The following is a 23,134-nucleotide window of genomic DNA, read 5'->3' as shown; positions in this document are numbered from 1 at the left end:
TCTGCAAGAAAACCACCAAGCTCAGAGAACACCAAGGACTCCACAATCTTCTGCTTCTTCTTCTTCCTCCTCCTCCTCCTCCTCCTCCTCTCCCACTCCACAAAGTCCACTCCCTTCCAGCACTGATATTACCTAGTTGGGTAATGAAATGTCTGCAAGAAAACAACCAAGCTCAGAGAGCACCAAGGATCCCACAGTCCTCCTCCTCCTCTCCCACTCCACAAAGCCCCCTCCCTTCCAGCACTGATGATGTTACCTAGTTTGGGTAATGAAATATCTGCAAGAAAGCCACCAACCTCAAAGAGCACCAAAAACCCCACAGTTCAACCCTGAACTTCAAACTCTTCTATCTGTAGATATACAATCTGGGTGTCAAGGCTGAACCCTACTGGTTTTCCAGCACCAGTCCTTTTAAAGCATTTCAGTACTCCTGGAAAAAGCGTGCTGTGCCTCATCTTCAGCTGTCTTTTCTCCTCCAAGGAGAGGTTGACCATCCAAGCATGATTCCTTTTGATTGGAATCAGTGGAACCCTCTAGAACTGAAGGAGCTTCTTGGATGAGAAGCAAAATGTTTTCCAGGAAAAAAAAAACACCAAGAAAGTCCAGTTGCCTTTTGGAAAAGGGCCTTTGGGACAATCATAACAGAATATCAAGAGTTGGAAGGGACCTTGGAGGTCTTCTAGTCCAACAACCTGCTCAACCTACACCATTTCAGACAAACGGCTGTCCAGTCTCTTCTTAAAAACTTCCAGGATTGGAGCATTCACCGCTTCTGGAGGCAGGTTGTTCCACTGGTTAATTGTTCTCACTGTCAGGAAATTTCTCCCTAGTTCCAGGTTGCTTCTCCTGGATTAGTTTCCATGTGTTGCTTCTTGTCCTGCCTTCAGGTGCTTTGGAGAATAGCTTGACTCCCTCTTCTTTGGGGCAGCCCCTGAGATATCGGAACACTGCTATCATGTCCCCCCTCGTCCTTCTCTTCATTAAACCAGCCCATGCCCATTTCCTGCAACCGTTCCTGATACGTTTTAGCCTCCAGGCCATCCATGACCTGGATGACTGAGAATCTCCATAGACATTGGGGAGCCCTCTAGACGGCCAACACCACCCTCTCCCTCATGTGAAGGCAATGAGCTTGCTCGCGTCCGAGGGCAGCTGGAGTTCTAGAACCTGGTCATGTCAAGGGCCTCATTATGGGAGGCGGTTCTGGAACCCCTGGACCAATCACACCCTTTTTTTCCAAGAGGAGGGTTAAAGTGGAAGGCCTGGCAGCTCTTCCCGGTGCCTCCCCCACTTTGAAAAAATGGATGATGCCTCTGCTTCGGCGGGGTACTCCTATCGCCACATGGAGCGGAAGATGAGCGCGATGGCCTGTACGGTCTTCAATGAACTTCGGCTGGAAGGGAAACTCTGTGACGTCATCATCAAAGTCAACGGGTGTGAATTCAATGCTCATAAGAACATTCTCTGTAGCTGCAGCTCTTATTTTCGGTCAGTGCTCCCCGTCTCTTGAAAGGGATGTAAGCATCCAGGCAGGCTTTCCAGGGACACCTCAGGCACATAAGCACTGGATGGTGGAGTCTCTCACCTGGACAGCCGAAGGGTTGTAGCTACCTGGAGTGGCCTCTAGCCAGACGGGTGGCATATAAGTTTAATAATAAATAAACCTTTTGGTCAATTCTAGGAGTGAGAAATTCAAAATGTGAAGAGCTTTGTGCAGATCCCAAAGGTGCTTTTTTTTCCCTAAAAGGCAACTGGATCTTTCCTTCTTCCTTCCTTCCTTCCTTCCTTCCTTCCTTCCTTCCTTCCTTCCTTCCTTCCTTCCTTCCTTCCTTCCTTCCTTTCTTTCTTTCTTTCTTTCTTTCTTTCTTTCTTTCTTTCCTTCCATTCTTTCTTTTTCTTTCTTCTTTCTTTCCTTCCTTCCTTTCTTTCCCTTCTTTCTTCCTTCCTTCCTTCCTTTCCCTTCCTGCCTTTTCTTTCTTTTTTTTTCTTTCTTTCCTTCCTTCCTTTCTTTCTTTCTTTCTTTCTTTCCTTCCTTCCTTCCTTCCTTTCTTTCCCTTCCTTCCTGCTTTCTTTCTCTTTCTTCCTTCCTTCCTTCCTTCCTTCTCTTTCTTTCTTTCTTTCTCTTTCTTTTCCTTTGAAAACGTTTCACTTCTCATCCAAGAAGCTTCTTGAGTTCTAAGCTTGGATGAGAAGCAAAATGCTTTAAAAAAACACACACAAAGTCCGATTATGGTTTTTTGGGGGGGGGGATTCACTTTTGGGACAACCATGACCTGGATGATTGAGAATCTCCATGGATGTCTCTGTGGAGAAAAGTCTTTAGCCTCCCTCCTTTGAAATAACTCAGCCTTTAAAGTAAAACCCCCAGATAAAAGCATTTTAAGAAAGGATATTTGCCTTCTTGGTCTAAATGACATTCTAAAATAAAGAAGGGAGACTTTAACTCTTCAACATGTGTACAGCTTGTAGACCAAGGGATGTTCAATAACTGCTGTGCAAAAAAAACAACAACCCATAATGCACAAGATAGAATCACAAAAAGCAAGAATGAGAATTTAGAGCAGTGGTTCTCAACCTTTTTAATGCCGCGACCCCCAACTGGTCGTAAATCGAGGACTACTCAACTGGTGCAGCACCGTTTGCAGAATGGGACTTTTGGCAGGCTCAGCAGGGCAGAGACAGCCTGGACAATTCCTATTGGCTTTTGAAAGCCAATAGAATTAGACTCTATTCAAGAGAGTCTATTCGATTGGCTTTCAAAAGCCAATAGAATAAAAGGGAGTAGCACAGCTAAGGAATAGGGGGGGAAAAATGGCAGACTGCGTCGTTTGGCGACCCCCATGAAATGGTCATTCGACCCCAAATGGGGTCCCGACCCACAGGTTGAGAACCACTGATTTAGAGCATGAGAATTTCATTAAGCCCAGGGTCTCCAAACTTGGTAACTTTTTAAGATTTGTGGACTTCAATTCCCAGAATTCCCCAGGAATCCTGGGAGTTGAAGTCCACAAGTCTTAAAAGTTATCAAGTTGGGAGACCCCTGTATTAAGCCAACGCTGCCCCTTTGAGGCCCGGCGCCATGACTGTTGCGGTTCTCTTTCAGAGCTCTCTTTACCAGTAGTTGGAACAACTCCGAAAAAAAGATATATAATATTCCTGGTATTACCCCAGATATGATGAAGCTCATTATTGAATACGCCTACACAAGGACAGTGCCCATTACGGTGGACAACGTGGAGAGGCTCCTGGTGGCGGCCGACCAGTTTAACGTGATGGGCATCGTCAGGGCCTGCTCCGATTTTATGAAGTCTCAGCTCTGCTTGGAGAATTGCATCGGCATCTGCAAATTCACCGAGTATTACTACTGCCCGGAGCTACGTCAGGCCGCCTACATGTTCATCCTGCACAACTTTGAGGAAATGGTAAAAGCGTCTACTGAATTCCTGGAGCTCTCGGTCAATGAGTTTAAGGACATCATTGAAAAGGACGAACTCAACGTGAAGCAGGAAGACGCTGTCTTTGAAGCCATTCTCAAGTGGATCGCCAACGAACCCCCCAACCGCAAACAGCACATGGCGGTCCTGCTGCCGAAGGTGAGTCTTTGTCAACTGCTACCTTATGCTGGCTACTACGCAGCCACGCTCTGCCGTGAACTGTGGGGAGGGGGAATGAAGGAAAGGGGAGGCTTGGGGGGGAAATGAAAGTAGAAGCTGTCTCGAGACGCCGCTTCAAGGTCTACCCAGCTGGGCAGAAATAGGGAGCTGCATACCAACCTGGACTCAGATTGACCGCTATGGAAATTTATTTTTGTTAGTTTGAGACGTTTTTGCTGCTTGTCCAAGCAGCTTCATTAATCTGAGCAAGTTAATAAGGTAGAGAATGTTTGGAATGTACCAATCCTCGCGAATGTACCAATCCCCCCGTTTCCTTGCCAAAGTGTGTTGCCATTTGTTGATGAAGATAGCAATAACACGTATATACCGCTTCACAGTGCTTTACAGCCTTCTCTAAGCAGCTTATTGCCCCCAACAATTTGGGTCCTCATTTTATCCACCTCGGAAGGATGGAAGGCTGAGTTAACCTTCAGCCAGTCAGAATTGAACTGCTGGCAATGGGCAGAGTTAGCCTGCAATACTGCCTTCTAACCACTGCGCCACCACATCGCTTCATCTTAAAAGATTCTCAATCATCCAGGCAAAGCTGAGTTGGAAAGTTGAGCCATGGCAACGGGACTTATTTCCGTTAGTTCCCGTTGCCATGACTCACCCTCCAGACAGCTTTTCCCGGATGATTGAGAATCTCCATCGACCCGTTATCTTCTTGACCTTCCTTCCTCCGCCCAACCTTTTGCAACGCTCTCAACCCTCCTCCTGTCTTTGAAGGTCCGCCTGGCCTTGATGCACGCGGAATATTTCATGAACAACGTCAAAATGCACGATTACGTGAAGGACAGCGAGGAGTGCAAGCCCATCGTGATCGATGCTCTCAAAGCCATGTACGATCTAAACATGAATGGCCCTTCGAGCTCCGACTTCACCAATCCACTGACGAGACCCCGGCTCCCCTACGCCATCCTCTTTGCCATCGGTGGCTGGAGCGGGGGGAGCCCAACCAACGCCATCGAGACGTACGACGCCCGGGCGGATCGTTGGGTGAATGTGACTTGCCAGCAGGAGAGTCCCCGGGCGTACCACGGGGCTGCCTACCTGAAGGGCTATGTCTACATCATTGGCGGGTTTGACAGCGTGGACTATTTCAACAGCGTCAAGCGGTTTGAGCCCATCAAAAAGAGCTGGCACCAGGTGGCCCCCATGCACTCTAGGCGCTGCTACGTCAGTGTCACCGTCCTTGACAACTTCATCTACGCCATGGGGGGCTTTGACGGCTATGTGCGCCTCAACACGGCAGAAAGGTATGAGCCCGAGACCAACCAGTGGACCCTGATTGCCCCCATGCATGAACAGAGGAGTGACGCAAGTGCCACGACGCTCTACGGAAAGGTAATTATACTGCTGAATTTTTCGGCAGGGAATATAGTTGACAGAGCCTACGCGCGCTCATGTGCTGGATCTTTCACGGGAAGGGTTAATATCACTTTATCACGCCTTGAGAAGTCCACACTTAGAATACGGCATCCAGTTTTGGTCACCACAATGTAAAAAAGATGTTGAGTTCTCTAGAAGGAGTGCAGAGAAGAGCGACAAAGGTGATCAGGGTTTTAGAGGCTAAAATATAGAAAGAACGATTACTGGAATTGGGTAGGTCTGGTTTAATGAAAAGAAGGATTAGTGGAGACATGATAGCAGCCTTCCAATATCTGAGGGGTTGCCACAAGGAAGAGGGAGTTAAGCTATTCTCCAAAGTGCCTGAAGGTAGGACAAGAAGCAACGGATGGAAACTAATCAAGGAGAGAAGCAACCTAGAACTAAAGAGAATTTCCTAACAGTTAGAGCAATTAATCAGTGCAACAACTTGCCTCCAGAAGCTGTGAATGCTCCAACACTGGAAGTTTTTAAGAAGAGATTGGACAGCCATTTGTCTGAAATGGTATATGGTTTCCTGCTTGAGCATGGGGTTGGACTAGAAGACCTCCAAGGTCCCTTCCAACTCTGTCAGTTTGTTATTCTGTTATTTCCCTCTCTGAAAATAAAAACGTAAGAGTTTTTGCATCACACCCTCGGTTTCTTTCTAATACAGGAAGTTCTCGATTGACAGCCACAACCGGGGGGGGGGCAGAATTTCCATCGTTAAGCAAGGTGGTGGTTAAGTGATTTTGCTACTGATTTTGCTGCTTTTTTTTTTTTTTGCTATGGCTGTTAACTAAATCACTGCAATTATAAAATGAATCACGTTCTAGTTAAGCGAATCCAGCTTTCTCTTTCGATTGCTTATTGGAGATCAGGTGGAAAGGTCAAAAATGGCAGTCACTTTATTTATTTATTTATTTATGAGACTTACATACCGCTTTAAGTGCAAGCACTCTCTAAGCAGTGTACACCAGTAAGCAATGTATATATATATATATATATATATTTACATTGCCCCCAACAATCTGGGTCCTCATTTTACCTACCCCGGAAGGATGGAAGGCTGAGTCAACCTTGAGCCGGTGAGATTTGAACTGCTCACCTGCTGAACACAGTCAGCTAAAGTGGCCTGCAGTACTGCACTCTAACTGCTGCGCCACCTCGGCTCTATATACTTGGCCCTGGGGTGCTTGAACCATCGTAAGTACAAGCCAGTTGCCCAGGGTCTAAATTTTGATCCAGTGACCCTGGGAAGGCCACCATGTGGGGATGCTGCAAAGTGCCAGGAACTGTCGTAAAAGGCTCTTTTGTCAGTCCCATTGTAATTTGGAATGCTTGCGAAAGAAACGGTTGTAAATCGAGAAATATCTGTACTGGAGAATCAAATCATAATTGCGCTTAACCTTCATTCGTCTTTAAAGTCAGGACAACTACATGGCGTTCCTTTTGGTTGTACCCCTTTTGATTTTGCCACTTAAAGATCAACAGTGGCTCCTGGCTGAGAAAACAAAAACCACCTTTCTTTCCCCCCAATTCTTATCCTTGTACATTTCCCCAAAGCTGCTATTAGGGTGAACGTTACCAATTTCTTTTGAAAGAGAGAAAGAAAAGAAGGCAGGAACAAAATGGACCGAGGTGTGCTTAAGAAGCTGACGATAACCGCGTTCGATTTCTCTTTTTACATCAAATTCAGGTGAAAGTGAGGTGGAACGTCATTCTCACAACCAGGAACGCTCTGAATAAACTCAGTCTAAGTAAAATTCGAAGGGCTCACTTGAACCCTCTGGGCTTTGTCGGGTCAGGGTAATAAATGAAACTCCAGCTTGCAGCTCTTTAAAGCAGCTATGCTATCCTGGGAAAAGATGCAGTTGCTTTAAAGAGCTGAAGGCAAGGGTCAATTCACACTCCTGGGAAGTCTGAAGCATCTTTGTTTGGAACTGAATTCGAGGCATCACAGGTTTTCCATTGCCTTAAGAGAGCCTTGCTCCACTCTGGACAAGGAAGAAAACCATGATTTGAGTTATGCACTAAAACAAGCATTGATGCGCCTATAAATTAAGAGATTAGAAATTAGAGATACCCAGAGTTAACCATGTTGTAGGGTGGGCCCAAGTTCATGTTGTAGAACAAGCCAACAGCATAGAGATAACCTGCATTATAAACCCTAGGTTCTACACCTTACATTGACTTCCAATCTTTTCAGTGTCATTATGTATATCAGAGGTCCCCCACCTTTTGAGCACCAGGGACCAGTTACGTGGAGAGAGGTTTTTCCGCAGACCGGAGGGTGCGTGGTTTTGTGTGCTGCCTGCATCCTGCAGATGGGGCTTTACTTGTTTGTGCGGACCGGTTGCTGGCATGCTGCGGACCGGTAGTGCTCCATGGACCAGGGGTTGGGGATCCCTGATGTATATGAATAACACCCTTCCAACATTCTCAGTGCTAGCATGGGTATAATTAACTCCCTACCTCCTTCTTTATCTTTTTCTTGCAAACACAAGGTCTACATTTGCGGTGGTTTCAATGGGAACGAGTGTCTCTTCACGGCAGAAGTCTACGATGCCAAGGTTGATCAATGGAGTTTGATTGCTCCCATGCGAAGCAGGCGCAGCGGGATCGGCGTGATTGCGTATGGAGAACACGTCTATGCAGTAAGGCTGGGGTCCTCTTAGGCTGGTAATGGCAGGCGAGCCTGCAGCTGGTTGATGGTTGCTAGAACCGTGCCTTCACTTGGTCCAGGGCAGCTTTCTCCAGGACTAGGGACTAGCTGTGACATTTTGGATTTTCTCCATCCACCCGTCATCAGCCACGGGGCCAAGGCTTGGTTTGACTTTTTTGTTGCCTTCTGCAGGTCGGCGGTTTTGATGGCGCCAACCGCCTCCGGAGCGCCGAGGCGTACAACCCCATTGCCAACACCTGGCGCACGATCCCGACCATGTTCAACCCTCGGAGCAATTTTGGCATCGAAGTGGTGGACGACTTGCTCTTTGTGGTGGGCGGCTTCAATGGCTTCACGACCACGTTCAACGTCGAGTGTTACGATGAGAAGACAGATGAGTGGTATGATGCCCATGACATGAGCATCTACCGCAGTGCACTGAGCTGCTGCGTGGTCCCGGGCCTGCCCAATGTCGGGGAGTACGCTGCCAGGAGGGACAACTACGTGGGGTCATCCCAGAGAGACGAGGTCAAATATTCGTCCTCCACTAGCACACTCCCGGTGTGAAAAAATCACTCCTTGACTAATAAAGCCCTCTAAGCAAGAACTAGATATACAAGTGAAATCTCCTCTTTTCTTCCTTCCTAGATAAACCAAGAGGCTAGTCCTCATTAGATGTGTGAAAGCGGCGTTTCTCATGGTTGGATAATTTAGAGAGCCAGTTTGGTCTACTGGTTAAGCTACCGGGTTAGAAACCAGGAAACTGTGAGTTCTAGTCCCACTTTAGGTATTAAACCTGCCTGGGTAACTTTTGGCCGATCACCAGGAGACTGTGAGTGCTAGTCCTGCCTTATGCATGAAACCATTTGAGTGACTTTGGGCCAATCACCAGAAGTTGGTGAGTTCTGGTCCTGCCTTAGCTAAGAAAGCTGACTGGGTGACTGGGTGACTTTGGGCCAATCACCAGGAGTTGGTGAGTTCTAGTCCTGCCTTAGCTATGAAAGCTGGCTGGGTGACTTTGGGCCAATCCCCAGGAGACTGTGAGTTCTAGTCCCGCCTTACGCATGAAAACCACTTGGGTGACTTTGGGCCAACCACCAGGAGTTGGTGAATTCTAGTCCTGCCTTAGCTAGGAAAGCTGACTGGGTGACTTTGGGCCAATCATCAGGAGACTGTGAGTTCTAGTGCTGCTTAGTTGTGATAGCTGGCCGGGTGACTTTGGGCCAGTCACTCACTCTCTCTCTCTATGCCCAACGCACCTCACAGGGTTCTTATGTTGGATATGTTCACCGCCTTGAATTATTTGTAATAATAACAACGGCAAGAAAGGAAACATTCTGGAGTATATAAAAAGCAAGTTCTGGAGAGATGGACAGAGAAAAAGAGCAATGCTGGGCAAGTACAGTAGGTCAGCATAAAGCCTAGATTGTTATGGCTGTTAAAGGGGGGAAATTGATCGGTGGTCAGCTTTGGTTTGTGTGCACCTAAAACTCAGGAGGCAGAACCTGGTCTGTGTTACCTTGGGCAACACAGACCCAGTCTGTGTTACCTTGGGCAACACAGACCCAGGTAAGGGCGACCTGGTTTCTGGTTTTCCAGCTGCAGTGAGGGCTCCCACCAATGAGTCGATAAGCACGCATCTAACTGCGAGGATGCGAAAACTCCGCTGCACGTCTGAATAAGGAACTGCTACGGCAGATCTCTGATGCAGATCCAAACGCAGGAATTGCTTCATCTCTGGCGTACGTCTGAATAAGGAATTGCTACATCTCCGCTGCAGGTCGGAATGCGGGGATTGCTAAATCTCCGCTGAACGTCGGAATGTGCAACTACTCAACTCGATGCACATATTAAATGCCAGGACTGCCCAATCTTGGGGCGCGCGTCCGAAGGCGGGGATCCCCCCCCCGAGCCTTTGTTTGTCAAGACACCGAAGAGACAACCCCCCCCCCAAGCAGTCAAGGCGCTCAGTTTCGGCCGCGACGCCTTGTGGGTAACGTAGTTTCCACGCCAATCTCGCTCCATGCGATGCTGCGCGCTCGGTGCCTTCTGGGTGTTGTAGTCCAGCCATCTCCCCTGGGCTGCCGGCACTGGCAGCAAAAAATCACCCCAAAACGCATTTTTTAAAAAAAAAAATAAAGGAAGAAGGCAAAACATCCAGAGACATTAAAAAAAAATAAAATAAAAACTGGAAAGCTGACTCGCGCTTCCCACGGAGCGCATTTGCAACGCCTGGACTACAAAGTCCAGGATCCAAAGGGGCGGCAGAAGACAGGGCTGGCTCCTCCAGGGACTTCGGATGTCTTGGGGATCCGACGCCTTGCATCGATGCCGGAGAGGTAAAGACGAGGGGTGCCCCAAAAAAAGGGGGGGAGCGGGGCTTGGCTTTGGCTGCAAATACCCCCGCGGAAAGCAGCGAGGGATCGCGGGGGGGGGCTCTGGATCTCTTTCCATCCCGGAATCCGATCCGAATTTAAGATCAAATGATATTCTAGGGTCTCCTGCTTGAGCGCGGGGTTGGGGGAGGGGGGGGGGCTGGACTAGATGACCTCCAAGGTCCCTTCCGGCTCGATTCGGATTCTGATCTAAACCGCGCAGCGGTCGAGCCGCGGAGAATCCTTCGGCTTGCGGGCGCTGGATAGGAAGAGTAATAAGAGTCGGAAGGGACCTTGGAGGTCATCTAGTCCAACCCACCTGCTCTCGCAGGAAACCTACGCTGTGTCGGACAGATGGCTGTCCGGTCGCTTCTTAACACACACACACACACACACACACACACACACACGCAGAGTTGGGGCACCCCAGTGTTTGAGGTGTTGAGATGTTATTCTCCCTCTGGGTTCAACGTGCGGAAGGACGGACTCGCTGTCCGAACCATCTCTCAACCCAAAGTTAGAAACCGCTACGGATAAAACCAAAGAGAACAAAACAAAACGAAACAAAACAAAAACACCCCACGAGCCCTCCGTTGTTGAGAAGGTCTCCTTTTCCCAACCCTAACGAGCCTTTTTTTTTTTTGCACGTGAGAATGGAAGGTTTGTGCAGGGAGACTTTGCTTGGGGAAACCGGCTCAAAGGCGCGTTCCTTGCTTCGGTTCCGAGAAAGGGGAAGAAAGAGGTTAATTTCCTGAAAGGATGACGGCATTTCTCGCTTTTTTTTGCAAAGCGCGACCTCTTTCCTCTCTTGGGTGAATTCAGCCCCAAAAACTAGGATGCTTCGGTTGAGCTGAAGCGGGCGGGCGGGCGGGCGAGGGAATCGGATGCCTGACTGAGGTTTTGGACCGGCTCTCCTTCCTTGGTTAGCAAGAGCCGGTGATGAAGAGGAGGAAACCTGCAAGAAAACTCCTTGATTGCGTTCATCCAAAACGCTTTAGTGCAGTGGTTCTCAACCTTTTTAATGCCGCGACCCCCAACCGGTCGTAAGTCGAGGACTACTCAACCGGTCGTAAGTGGAGGACTACTCAACTGGTGCAGCACTATTTGCAGAATGGGACTTTTGGCGGGCTCAGCAGGGCAGAGACAGCCTGGACAATTCCTATTGGCTTTTGAAAGCCAATAGAATTAGACTCTATTCAAGAGAGTCTATTCTATTGGCTTTCAAAAGCCAATAGAATAAAAGGGACTAGCACAGCTAAGGAAAAGGGGGAAAAAATGGCGGACTGCGTTGTTTGGTGACCCCCGTGAAATGGTCGTTCGACTCCAAATGGGGTCCTGACCCACAGGTTGGGGACCACTGCTTTAGTGCCCGGTTGGTTACGAGGTCCTTTGTGCTCGCTAAGCTTGGTGATTTTCCTGCAAAACATTTCCTTACTTAAGTAGGGTACACCGTCCGTGCTAGAAGTGAGCACTGATTGGTGGGGTTGCAGAGGTGATGGTGGTGGTGGTGGAGGAGGATGACAATGACTGTGGGGTCCTTGATGCTCTTTGAGCTTGATGGCTTTCTTGCAGACGTTTCATGACCTAACTAGGGAACATCATCAGTGCTAGAAGCAGTGCTTTTTTTATCATGGACTCACCGGAACAGAGTTCCTGCACCCCCCCCCCCTTTTTTTTTTTTGACAGATTTTCCAAGTTTTAAAAGTAACTTTTGAAAATTTGATGTTTGGTCCACATGGACTTGAATCGCCCTGTTGAGCTTAACTGGTCGGTGGCAAAATCATTAAAATGGTGCATGCGGGCTGCTTGTGTGTCGAGTCCAATGCATGCGTACTTCGTTCGGCGGCTCGGCTTGTGGCACTGCTCAGCTTGTGATTGGTTGTGTGGTCGCGTGCTGAGTGCTTACTGCGGGCGACGACCGTTATGTTTCGTTACACAACTGAACTGTGAGGGTGTGTGTACAGTGATTGATTATGTGCGAAAGGTTTTAACAAGATGTGAGTTCCAGTACCTTTTTTCTTACAAAAAAAGCACTGGCTAGAAGGGAGTGGGTGTATGGAGTAGAACAGAAGGGAGGAGGAGGAGGAGGAGGAGGAGGAGGAGGAGGAGGAGGAGGAGGAGGACGAGGACTGTGGGGTCTTTGGTACTCTCTGAGCTTGGTCATTTTCTTTCAGACATTTCATTACCTAACTGGGGAACACCATCAGTGCTGGAAGCTAGAAGGTTGTGGGTTTATGGAGTAGAACAGAAGGGAGGAGGAAGAGGAAGAGGAAGGGGAAGTTGAAGGGGAAGGGGAAAGGGAAGGAGAAGGAGAAGGAGAAGGAGAAGGAGAAGAAGAAGAAGAAGAAGAAGAAGAAGAAGAAGAAGAAGAAGAAGAAGAAGAAGAAGAAGAAGAAGAAGAAGAAGAAGAAGAAGAAGAAGAAGAAGAAGAAGAAGAAGAAGAAGAAGAAGAATAATAATAATAATAATAATACTGGGGAGGTCCTTGGTTCTTTCTGAATTTGGTTGTTTTCTTGCAGACGTTTCATTACCCAACTAGGTAACATCATCCATTTTTTTCTACTGTACAGTTTTAATTGATCCTACAAAGAGTTCTATGGCCTTATAGTCCATTTGAGGTGATCCTCAATCAGCAGTGAGCGAGTCATTTTTAGAGGCCTTTCCTTTCCCCTTTCACAGTGTCCGTGGGTCAAAATGGAGATTGTGGGTCCTTGGTGACTGAGCTTGGTTTACTTTTTGCAGACATTTCGTGACCAAACTAGGTAACATCATCAGTCAGACAGGGTTTCTTAATTCAGCAACTTTTAAGATGTGTGGACTTCAGTTCCAGGAATTCTCCGGCCAGCCAGTTGTTGAAGCCCACACATCTTAAAAGTTGCTGAGGCTGAGAAACACTGCACTAAAAGATTTCCATATCTTGTCATCCCTCGTCTTCTGCTTCCTTTAATATTCTTCTTTCCTTTACCTCTTTTCAGAAGATTTGGTCTTCCACGCTGGACCATCTTCTAACATTCTCCCTCTCTCAAAATAACAGGCCATTTTGCTGAGAATCACCCAGAGGGAGGATTTTTTACTGTAGAATCTTGCAACCAATGGAGATCAAGCCCCAGATCCTGCTCTTTCTGCCCTTACCCATGTTCTTTTGGTTCCCGGGCAGTTTCACGCTGCTAGAAACAGACGGAGGCTGGTGAGTAGGCATCCAGCAAGGAAAAAGCAAAAAAAAAAAACTTTTTAGGGGAGATGAGTAGCGTAAAAATTGATTGATTGAATGAATGAATGAATGAATGCATTGAATGAATGAATGAATGAATGAAGTGTATGGGTTTTTCTAAAGCAGTCTGTTTCAAACTTGGCAACTTTAAGAAGGGTGAACTTCAACTCCCAGAATTCCCCAAAACATCAGGGAATTCTGGGAATTGAAGTCTTGTTGTTAGTTGCAAAGTCGTCTCCAACCCATTGCGGCCCCATGGACAACGTTCTTCCAGGCCCTTCCTGTCCTCTACCATCTTCTGGAATCCATTTAAGCTCACGCCTCCCTCTTCAGTGACTCCATCCAGCCACCTCCTTCTCTGTCGTCCCCTTCTTCTCTTGCCCTCCATCTTTCCCAGCATTAGGCCTTTTTCCAGTGAGTCCTTCCTTCTCATTAGGTGGCCAAAATATTGGAGTTTCAACTTCAGGATTTGGCCTTCTAGTCAGGGTTGATTTCCTCCAGGACTGACTGGTTTGATCGCCTTGCAGTCCAGGGGACTCGCAGGTGTCTTCTCCAGCACCAGAGTTCAAAGGCCTCCATTCTTTGGCGCTCAGCCTTTCTTATGGTCCAGCTTTCACATCCATACATTGCAACTGGGAAAACCATGGCCTTGACTATACGCACTTTTGTTGGCAGGGTGATGTCTCTGCTTTTTAGTATGCTGTCTAGATTTGCCATAGCTTTCCTCCCCAGGAGCAAGTGTCTTTTAATTTCTTGGCTGCAGTACCCATCTGTGGTGATCTTGGAGCCCAGGAAGATAAAATCTGTCACTAATTGAAGTCTACCCATCTTAAAGTTGCCATGTTTGAAAAAGACTGACCCAACACAACATAAATTATGATATCTCACCATAACGAGGTGTTTAATGGAAGCCGTCTCTTACCCAGAATTCCTGTCTGTCATGTTTGATAAATTCCTCCCATTTTGCAACAACACCCCCCCACAAAAAAAAAAACAGCCCTCTCTCTCTTCCCTTGTCCCAAATCTAGTGGATTTGGTTTTGCACATAGATTTTTGGCTTTGTTGACAGATTTCAAAAAGAAATCTTCTTTCTACGACTCCTATGAAAATTGCTGCCCTTAAAGTCCTTTGTTTGTGTGCTTGTGTATATGCAAATGTATGTACATACAGCATTAAGGGCAACCATTAATATATGGCCCTGTTCACAGAAAGGTAGATGTTATGGCCAAAGGGGTTTTGCATTTCTCTGGAGGATGCTAGATTTCTACATGCAAGGCACTTCCAGTGTTGGAGGGTTCCCCCCCCCCATATTTTTATATTCTGTTCTGGGAGCTTCTTCCCAGAATCAGAAACCATACAGTTAATTGTGCTGTGAACAAAACCTAGACAGGAAGCCTTTTCCTACTTGTGAAACTTTCATTTTTTTAGAAAAAAAAAATCTTTATATCCTTCTGATGAAACACCAGCCTATCTTTTGTCTCTGCAGGCTGACAAGCAGGCACGCCGCATTGTCAGAAGACGGCAGCTGTACCGTGGAGAGACGAGACTCGTCCCTAACCTTTGCCCAGTTTATTCAACAGTTAAGTGATGACCCATCTTGCCCGTGTTTTCCACCACGCGGGGGCAGCATGTGCAGCTCCCAGATTTTTTGCAAGAAGCGATTAAAAAAAACACAAAAAACAAGGCAGCTCCATCTTTTGCTAGACCAGGCACAATCTCCCAGTTATTTAGTTCTGGAGTTATTTAAACTTGTTTCTGGGCTCCTTATAAGATCCTCCATCTCCGTGAACACCGGCACTTTTAAAATAAGAGTCAGGCATAAATAGCCATCTGAAATTCTCCCCTGCCTTTTCTATCAGCCCTTCGTGGTAGACCGGAAGACTTGAAAGTAAGTGTTCTTGGGCAGTAAGGTTAATAATAATAATAAAAATAATAATAATAATAATAATAATAATAATAATAATAATGATGATGATGATGATGATGATGATGATGTTGGAAGGAACCTTGGAGGTCATCTAGTCCAACCCCCTGCTCAGGCAGGAAACCCTACACCATTTCAAACAAATGGCTGTCCGGTCTCTTCTTAAAAACTTCCAGCGTTGGAGCATTCACCGCTTCTGGAGGCAGGTTGTTCCACTGGTTAATAATAATAACAATGATAAAGTTGGAAGGGACCTTGGAGGTCATCTAGTCCAACCCCCTGCTCAGGCAGGAAACCCTACACCATTTCAGACAAATGGCTGTCCGGTCTCTTCTTAAAAACGTCCAGCGTTGGAGCATTCACAGCTTCTGGAGGCAAGTTGTTGCACTGATTAATTGTTCTAACGGTCAGGAAGTTTCTCCTTAGTTCCAGGCTGCTTCTCTCCTGGATTAGTTTCCATCCGTTAAATTAAATACATGCTTTAAAAAAAAATTAAAGGAAGAGCATATTCTACAAAAGGCGGTGCCACAAATAACAGGTCTGCTTCTTGGTAGGTGCAGAGTGATTATCCCCAGGGTGCAGCCCCATGTCAGAGAGCACAGCAGATCCGGGTGGGAAGAACCGTTCTTCCTGGAAACCGCCTTTCCTCACCTTGAAAAGATTTCAAAGCCTTTGTCCTATTGTTGTTTTATAATCCATGTTGCTATTACAATGATCTTCTCTTTCTCCTTGTCTCTTTCCTCCTCCTCCTCCTTCTTCCTCCCTCCTTCCTCTTCCTCTTCTCCTCTTCCTCCTCCTCCCTTCCTCCTCCTCCTTCTCTTCTTCTCTTCCTCCTCCCCTTCCCCCTTCTCCTCTTTCCAGGTATGCCTTCTCTCGGCCAGTAATTCTTCAGGGATTAACGGACAATACCGTGAGTACCCCTGCATTATAAATTTGGATGAAATATCATAGATTCAAAGAGCTTAAAGGGACCTCAGAGGTCATCTCGTCCAACCCCCTGCTCAGACAGGAAATTGTTAATCATAGAATAACAGAGTTGGAAGCCACCCTGGAGGTCATCTAGTCCAACGCCTTGCTCAAGCAGGAAACCCTATACCATTCCAGACAAATGGTTATCCAGTCTCTTCTTAAAAATCTCCAGTGATGGAGCGCCCATGATTTGTGGAGGCAAGCTGTTCCACTGGTTAATTGTCCTCCCTGTCAGGAAGTTTGTCCTTAGTTCCGGGTTAGAATCTGTGCTACCCTAATCTCTATAGGCCACTATCCTTTGGAGACCCCTTCGGACTGGGCATAAATTAATAAAGTCCAGCCATCAGTTCGGGACTGTGAAGCCACTTCGCCAAGACTGTGTGGGGTCCCAGGCTCTCTTCGTAAATATTCCCGAGTGTGACCCAAGAGGGAAATTATTTCACAGGTAGAAACAGCAGTGGTTGTGTTTGCACGGTGTTCAATCTTGTGGTTTACTGAACAGCGACTTCCTAAATCCACCTAATTGTCTGAGGAAATCACTCAGCCACAAACACACAGACACACACAGACACACACTCCCGTGTGCTCCAAAGAAAAAATACAGATAATCCTTGACTTAACAGCCACAATTGGGACCAGAAGCCAAACGGTTGTTAGTGGGACTTCCGCCCAGCATCCTGAGGTTAACAGAACGTAACTCATATTTTTGGGTGGAAGCCTGCAAAAAAAGAAAAAAAAAAGCCCATTGCAAGCAATGGATTTGCTTAACGACTGCCATGCTCACTTAACAATCAGCCCCCCCCTTCAAATTGCAAAATCGAGTCCATCCTACGATGACCCACTTAATGCCTGGCATCGTTTATGACCTAATTCCAGGCTCTGTTTGTAAATCAGGAACTTCCTCTAATTCCCAGAGATTAACTACCCCGTAGTTGTATTGCAGGTGGACTCTGACCAACACAATCTTGTTTTTGCAGCCGGGACAAAATAATTGGGGGGGGGGAAGCGAGGGCCGTAAAATTGGAGTCTCTGATTCTCTTCTGTGGCCACAGGAATTCCAGGCTCAATGCACCAAAGACCAGCTGCTGGCCAGATTCGGAGAACATCTGGTTCGTCTCAGTACCGCCAACACCTACTCGTACCACAAAGGTGAGGAGGGAAAAGACGCTTCTCCCCCAACTGTGCCCCAAGAGTGAGCTGAGGCACAGAGGTGCAATTTTGCACACCTGTCCGATGCAAGAAGTCAGGGGCCTAGGGTAGGGTTCACAAGCACAGGCAGTCCTTGATTTACAACAATTCCTTTCGTGACCGTCCAATGTTCCAGCGGTGCTGAAAAAAAAGGGACTTATGACCACTTTTCACACTCACAACCGCGGTCACCTGGTCAAAATTCAGAAGCTTGGCCACTGACTCATATTTATGACGGTCGGGGCCTCCCGGGGTCCCACGATTACCCTTTTGCAACCTATTGACAAGCAAAGTTGAAGGGGAAGCCGGATTCTCTTAACACCCGTGTTACAACATGATCGCCAACGTCTGATAATGGATATGGCACAAGAAGAAGAAGAAGTGATTCATTTAAACGCTGCAATGAGAAAGGTCGTAAAATGGGGCAAATGGACTTGCCAACTGTCTGGCTTAGCAACAGACATTCGTGGCTTGGTTGTGCTCGTAAGCCGAGGATTATCAGTACTACGAGTTTATTTCATGCTACGTACACACAAGAATCTGAACGACTAATGGTCAAGGTGAATTTGTGCCAAATAAGAATCAGTGGACTTCAAGGGGGGGAGGGCTGGAATTAGGTCTCTTGTGGGAATGTAACGATTCCAAACTGATGGTGCGTTTGGCTCCACCCTCAGGCTCAGCCTGGTAATCTCCTACTTTCATACCTTCATTAAAAATAGTCCTTAAGTGATTTACGTCTAAAAAAAAAATCAATAAAATATATTACAAAGGAAAACAAATAGTCCTTGTTCTGCTGAGCATTGTACAAAAAGTTGGGTTGCGAGATTGCACAGCTTTAGCAGAAAATGCATTGAGTTCTTAACTGGCTGTTTCTTTGCTGCAGTGGATCTACCCTTCCAAGAGTACGTGGATCATTTGCTGGAACCACAGGATCCGTCTTCCCTTGGAAGTGGTGAGTAGGATGTAACTTGGCACTATCAGATCTTCATGCTTCCTTGATCCGTGGCAGCGGTCTTCAAACTTGGCCCTTTGATGACTTGTGGACTTCAACTCCCAGAATTCCTGGGAGTTGAAGTCCACAAGTCATCAAAAACCCAAGTTTGAAGACCCCTGATCTATGGCAATCCAAACTCAGCCTGGATTCTACAGACCAGAATCAGCTCTTCCAGGTAGAATAGAGATAGTCCTTGACACAACAGTTTATTTGGTGACCATTCAAAGTTACAATGACACTGAAAAAAGGGACATGACCATTTTTCATACTTATGGCCACTGTAGCATCCCCATGATCGCGTGATTAAAATTCAACTGACTCGCATTTATGATGGTTGCAGTTTCCCAGAGTCACGTGATCTCCTTTTGCGATCTTCTGACCAGCTAAGTCAACGGGGAAGATTCACTTAATAGCCATAATGCTAAGTTAAGAACTGCAGCGATTCACTCAATAACAATGGCAAGAAAAGCCATCAAATGGGGTAAAAATTCGCTTAACAAATGCCTCGCTTAGCAACAGAAATTTTGGGCTCAATTGTGGTTGTAAATCGAGGACTCCCTGTAGCCTAGACCTGAATACCCAAATTACAAATTCGAAAACCGCTTTTATGATAGGATCTTGCAACTCTGGACGCGCTTTTCTCTTCCTTTCCTTTAATTTCGCAAGGACAAGAGTCAGTTTTGGTATAGCGGTGAAGGTGCTGAAACTTCAGGAACTAGAAGACACGAGTTCTAGTCCTGCCTTAGGCATGAAAGCTGACTTTGGATCGGTTACTTTCTCTTAGCCCAACCTAAGAGAAAGAGGGAAAATAGGCGGAAGAAGGAGTAGAAGGTTTGAGTGACTTACAAAGTAATAAAGTAGGGATAGAAATCTAATCAATAAACTACGTCTGAGACACTTTCTCAAAGTACATTTCTGCTCCGGACTCAGATTCCCCTTATCTTTGTTTTGACTGCAGTTATTTTCCTGGCTCATTATGAATAAAGTATCTGCCTTGCAAATTATCTTCTCTCCAGGATTTTTTTTTTTTTCCCCTTGAAGATGTTGAAACAAGAAGGTGGTAGGTGCAAAGGGACCAAAACCAGTTTAGTCCCTGGTTGTGGCCTGCAGCACTCAAGAAAACCAAAGGACCTGCTGGGAAAAACGATTTAATTTCTCTTTTCCCTTTTCCCCCCGCAGAAACGCTCTACTTCTTCGGAGACAATAATTTCACTGAATGGGGGTCTCTCTTCAAGAAGTACAACCCACCACCTTTCGGGATTCCAGGCACCACGGGAGCATACAGTTTTGGGATTGCGGGTCAGTAGCTGGCACCTTCAGGAGATGGACAGTTTTAATACCTCCACAGGGCAACGATTTTGTAGCTTCATCTGCTTTGGTGGGACCACGTATGTCTCCTTAGTTTTCAAAGACGCAAGGCTATCACCAAAAAGCATCGCCTGTGGGTTCTCCTCCCAAAAAACTCAAAACAGCTTTGAGTCCCCCAAGGCCCATCTTTGTCCAGGCCTAATCAGATGCTAGCTGGAGACATCTCCTCTCCTCCTGTCGTTGTTCATGTCAAGCGCAGAAAATCAGGGACCCAGCCAGTTCAAAATAATAAGTTTATTCTATGCTAAAACTCACTACAAGAACCTGAACTGCAAACAGACCAAGCAAGTGGGCGGTAGAGTCAACGGAATTCAAGATGGGCTGGGCTTAGGTCTCTGGTGGGCACCATGAGATTCAAGGCTAATGACGTATTTGACTCCTCCCTCGGGCTCAGCTTGGTCATCTCCTATAGCTCGCTTGCATCAGATCTTGAAAGGCACAGTATCTCCAGCATAGGAGAAACATGGAATCCCCGAGACCAAGAGTCCTCAAGAGCAGAGGTCCCCAACCTTTTTGGCACCAGCGACCGGTTCCATGGAGAGAGATTTTCCCGCGGACCGGAAGGGGCGTGGTTTGATGTGCTGCCTGCATCCTGGGGATGGGGTTTTGCTTGTTTATGTGGGCCAGTTGCTGGCTGGTACCGGTCCACGGACCGGGGGTTGGGGACCCCTGCTCAAGAGGGTCAGCCATCTATGAATCCAGTCACCCATGTCAGTACGTGTCATGTGGCAATTTCAAGAGTTATCACAGGTCCATGATGCTGATGGGATAGCTCTGGCCAGCAGGTCTAACATACTGGATTTGGGTTGGTTCCTAAGAAGCTGATTCCAGAGGTCAATGTCCTATGCCCGTGACCTTTCGGCTGAGCCCAGGAACCACCATTCGTAGAGAAGGTCCATCGTGTGATCGGAGAGCTTTGCTTTCTCAAGCATCCTTGTGTCCTACTCGAGAATTCTGGACTGTACTCCAGGTCATTAGATGTTAAGGAGCCGTCCGATTCCCGGTCTGGATTTAATTTCTCCTCCTTTTTCTCTCTTTTCCAATCTCTTTCAGGCTCCGGTTCGGGGGTGCCATTTCATTGGCACGGGCCTGGCTTTTCGGAGGTCGTCTTTGGGAGGAAGGTGAGCGCACCGACAAGGCGTTGCCCTACAAACGATGTTCCCACCTGTTACGGGGTGGGAGATTAACCTTGGGAAACTGGAGGAAGAACTGCAGCCTGGATAGCTATGGTTGATAGGAGAAATCCCAGCCCGCAGAAGGAATGGGAGTAGAAAAAGCATCTCAGCAGAACAGAATGACAAGAGTTGAAAGGGACCTTGGAGGTCCTCTAGTCCACCCCCCTGCTCAAGCAGGAGAACCTGTACCATTTCAGACAAATGGCTGTCCAGTCTTTTCTTGAAAGCCTCCAGTGATGGAGGAGGGAGGAAGGGGGGAAGGAAGGAAGAAAAAATAGAATAACAGTTGAAAGGGACCTTGGAGGTCCTCTAGTCCAACCCCCAGCTCAAGCAGGAGAACCTATACCGTTATAGACAAATGGCTGTCCAATCTCTTCTTGAAAGCCTCCATTGATGGAGGAGAAAGGGAGGGAGGGAGGAAGGAAGGAAGGAAAGAAGGAAGGATGGATAGGAAAATAACAGTTGGAAAGGACCTTGGAGGGCCTCTAGTCCAACCCCCTGCTCAAGCAGGAGACCCCATACCAGACCTTCCCTAGTTCTCATGGCTAGCAGGGGAATTCTGGGAGTTGAAGTCCACACATCTGAAAGTTGCTAAGCCTGAGAAACACAGTCCTAGACTATGCTAAATCTCCAAATGACTTTTAAAAACGTAGCATTGGGGCGGCAGGAGAGTCTAGAGTTAGATTTCTGAGCAGCTCTTGGTGTTGATGATCCTCCTGTACTTGGTGCCATGGATATTTCAAGCCTTTTATTCATCTCCATGCCACCTTATTGAGGTAGGAGACGTTCTGAAATATCACGCGGTGGTACAAAGCTTATTCCTTACAGCTTGATCTCTCTCTCTCCCCAGCACTGGTTCCTGTATCCTCCGGAGAAAACGCCAGCATTCCACCCCAATAAGACGACCCTGTCCTGGTTCCTGGATACGTACCCTTCCTTGCCGCCGTGGGAGAAGCCGGTGGAGTGCACCATCCACCCAGGAGAGGCAGGTTGCTGCAGGGCATGTACAGACTGGGCTTCCAGGCAGAATGCGCCAACCACGCCGAGGGAGGAAGGAAAGGTCTTCTAAAAAGCCGTTGCATCCGGAGTCATTCTCGCTTTCCTTCCAGGTTCTTTATTTTCCGGACCGCTGGTGGCACGCGACCCTCAACCTGGACACCAGCGTTTTCATCTCGACCTTCCTGGGTTAGCAGCTCCACCTGACACCTCCTCTATGATGGGACTCTCGCCCATCATTCCTTGTGCAAAGTGATTGGATCTCTTGGCCACTTCAAAGCTCCAGGCTGGTCTACCCATTGAAAGTTGCCCCAATCTCCCCTTAAGGCAGCAGTTCTCAACCTTTCTAATGCCGCGACCCCATAATACAGTTCCCCATATTGTGGTGACCCCCAACCACTTATACATCACCGGGTGCCAGGGGCGTGGCCAAAGGGGGAAAAAATGGCGGACAGCCTTGTTTGGCGACCCCCGTGAAATGGTCGTTCGACTCCAAATGGGGTCCCGACCCACAGGTTGAGAACCACTGCCTTAAGGGGAAACTGCACAAGCATTCATTCTGGCACAATGGTTCAGGGCCATGGAATATAATTTCCACTGCCTGGAAATATTTCAGTTGGCTGGCTCCAATGGCGTTGATGAAATTCAACAGCCAAAGGGCCTCATGAAAGTGGTGGCCATCAGCTATGGTTGACCACAGTAACCCCACCTCGATGGTCAACGAGACCAGCAGAGGTGACGTGGTCCCAACTCACCAATCCTAGATCATCTTCCTCAGGGATCTCCTCCTAGATCTTTTCAGCCAGTATCTCAGGACCAACGGCTCTACCCAACTTTTTTAGAAATGGTGCAGGCTAAGACTGATGCTTCTTCAGGTATATTTTGCTACCCAGCATCCTTCGCCCTGCCCGTGCACTTGCCACACGGCGGGAGGTGGTGAAGCCGGGGGTCTTGCGTCATCCATTACAGATAGTCCTCGACTTACGGCCACAATTGAGCCCCACATTTCTGTTCCTAAGTGAGACATTTGCGAAGTGAGATTCGGCCCAGTTTACCACCTTTGTTGGCACGGTTGTGAAGTGAATCACTTTAGTTACTAAGTTAGTCACATGGTGGTTAAGGGAATCTGGCTTCTCCGTTGACTTGGCCTGTCAGAAGGTCGCAAAAGGAGATCGTATGATCCCCGGGGACACCGCGACCGTCGTAAGTTTGAGTCGGTTGCCAAGCGTCCGGATTTTAATCACAGGA

General features: G+C 47.4%; 2 protein-coding genes across 5 annotated transcripts; both read left to right on the top strand.

Moving 5' to 3' along the window:
- The first annotated feature begins 1,006 nt into the window (after window positions 1-1,006).
- KLHL10 (kelch like family member 10) lies at window positions 1,007-8,516 on the top strand. Of its 2 annotated transcripts, none has more exons than XM_039349955.1 (5): window positions 1,007-1,434; window positions 3,104-3,593; window positions 4,383-5,000; window positions 7,529-7,678; window positions 7,879-8,516. In XM_039349955.1, the coding sequence occupies exons 1-5, from the start codon at window positions 1,301-1,303 to the stop codon at window positions 8,251-8,253; spliced, it is 1,767 nt and encodes a 588-aa protein (XP_039205889.1). In that variant the 5' UTR covers window positions 1,007-1,300; the 3' UTR covers window positions 8,254-8,516. The 2 variants fall into 2 exon arrangements, with proteins under 2 accessions (XP_039205889.1, XP_039205888.1); XM_039349954.1 differs by having other exon boundaries at window positions 1,008-1,488.
- A 1,167-nt stretch (window positions 8,517-9,683) lies between these two features.
- Window positions 9,684-22,325, top strand: JMJD8 (jumonji domain containing 8). Of its 3 annotated transcripts, XM_039349860.1 has the most exons (10): window positions 9,684-10,025; window positions 13,096-13,248; window positions 14,759-14,851; window positions 16,058-16,106; window positions 17,218-17,314; window positions 18,237-18,305; window positions 19,527-19,646; window positions 20,769-20,836; window positions 21,741-21,875; window positions 22,000-22,325. In XM_039349860.1, the coding sequence occupies exons 2-10, from the start codon at window positions 13,154-13,156 to the stop codon at window positions 22,078-22,080; spliced, it is 807 nt and encodes a 268-aa protein (XP_039205794.1). In that variant the 5' UTR covers window positions 9,684-10,025; window positions 13,096-13,153; the 3' UTR covers window positions 22,081-22,325. The 3 variants fall into 3 exon arrangements, with proteins under 3 accessions (XP_039205794.1, XP_039205792.1, XP_039205793.1); XM_039349858.1 differs by having other exon boundaries at window positions 9,689-10,025; window positions 21,741-22,325; XM_039349859.1 differs by lacking the exon at window positions 9,684-10,025 and having other exon boundaries at window positions 12,569-13,248; window positions 21,741-22,325.
- Window positions 22,326-23,134: the final 809 nt, after the last annotated feature.

Source organism: Crotalus tigris, unplaced genomic scaffold (genome assembly GCF_016545835.1).
Source record: "Crotalus tigris isolate CLP2741 ecotype Arizona unplaced genomic scaffold, ASM1654583v1 scf7180000018301.7375997, whole genome shotgun sequence".
Taxonomy (NCBI): domain Eukaryota; kingdom Metazoa; phylum Chordata; class Lepidosauria; order Squamata; family Viperidae; genus Crotalus; species Crotalus tigris.
The sequence above is the reverse complement of the archived record's forward strand: the minus strand, read 5'-3'. Positions and strand labels throughout refer to the sequence as shown.

Coding starts and splice junctions, on each gene's coding strand:
- KLHL10 (XM_039349954.1), top strand. CDS start 1,301: ATGGATGATGCCTCTGCTTCGGCGGGGTACTCCTATCGCCACATGGAG. Junction 3,594..4,382: donor TGGCGGTCCTGCTGCCGAAG/GTGAGTCTTTGT, acceptor CTGTCTTTGAAG/GTCCGCCTGGCCTTGATGCA. Junction 5,001..7,528: donor CCACGACGCTCTACGGAAAG/GTAATTATACTG, acceptor TGCAAACACAAG/GTCTACATTTGCGGTGGTTT.
- JMJD8 (XM_039349858.1), top strand. CDS start 13,154: ATGGAGATCAAGCCCCAGATCCTGCTCTTTCTGCCCTTACCCATGTTC. Junction 17,315..18,236: donor CACCTACTCGTACCACAAAG/GTGAGGAGGGAA, acceptor TCTTTGCTGCAG/TGGATCTACCCTTCCAAGAG. Junction 19,647..20,768: donor ATACAGTTTTGGGATTGCGG/GTCAGTAGCTGG, acceptor AATCTCTTTCAG/GCTCCGGTTCGGGGGTGCCA.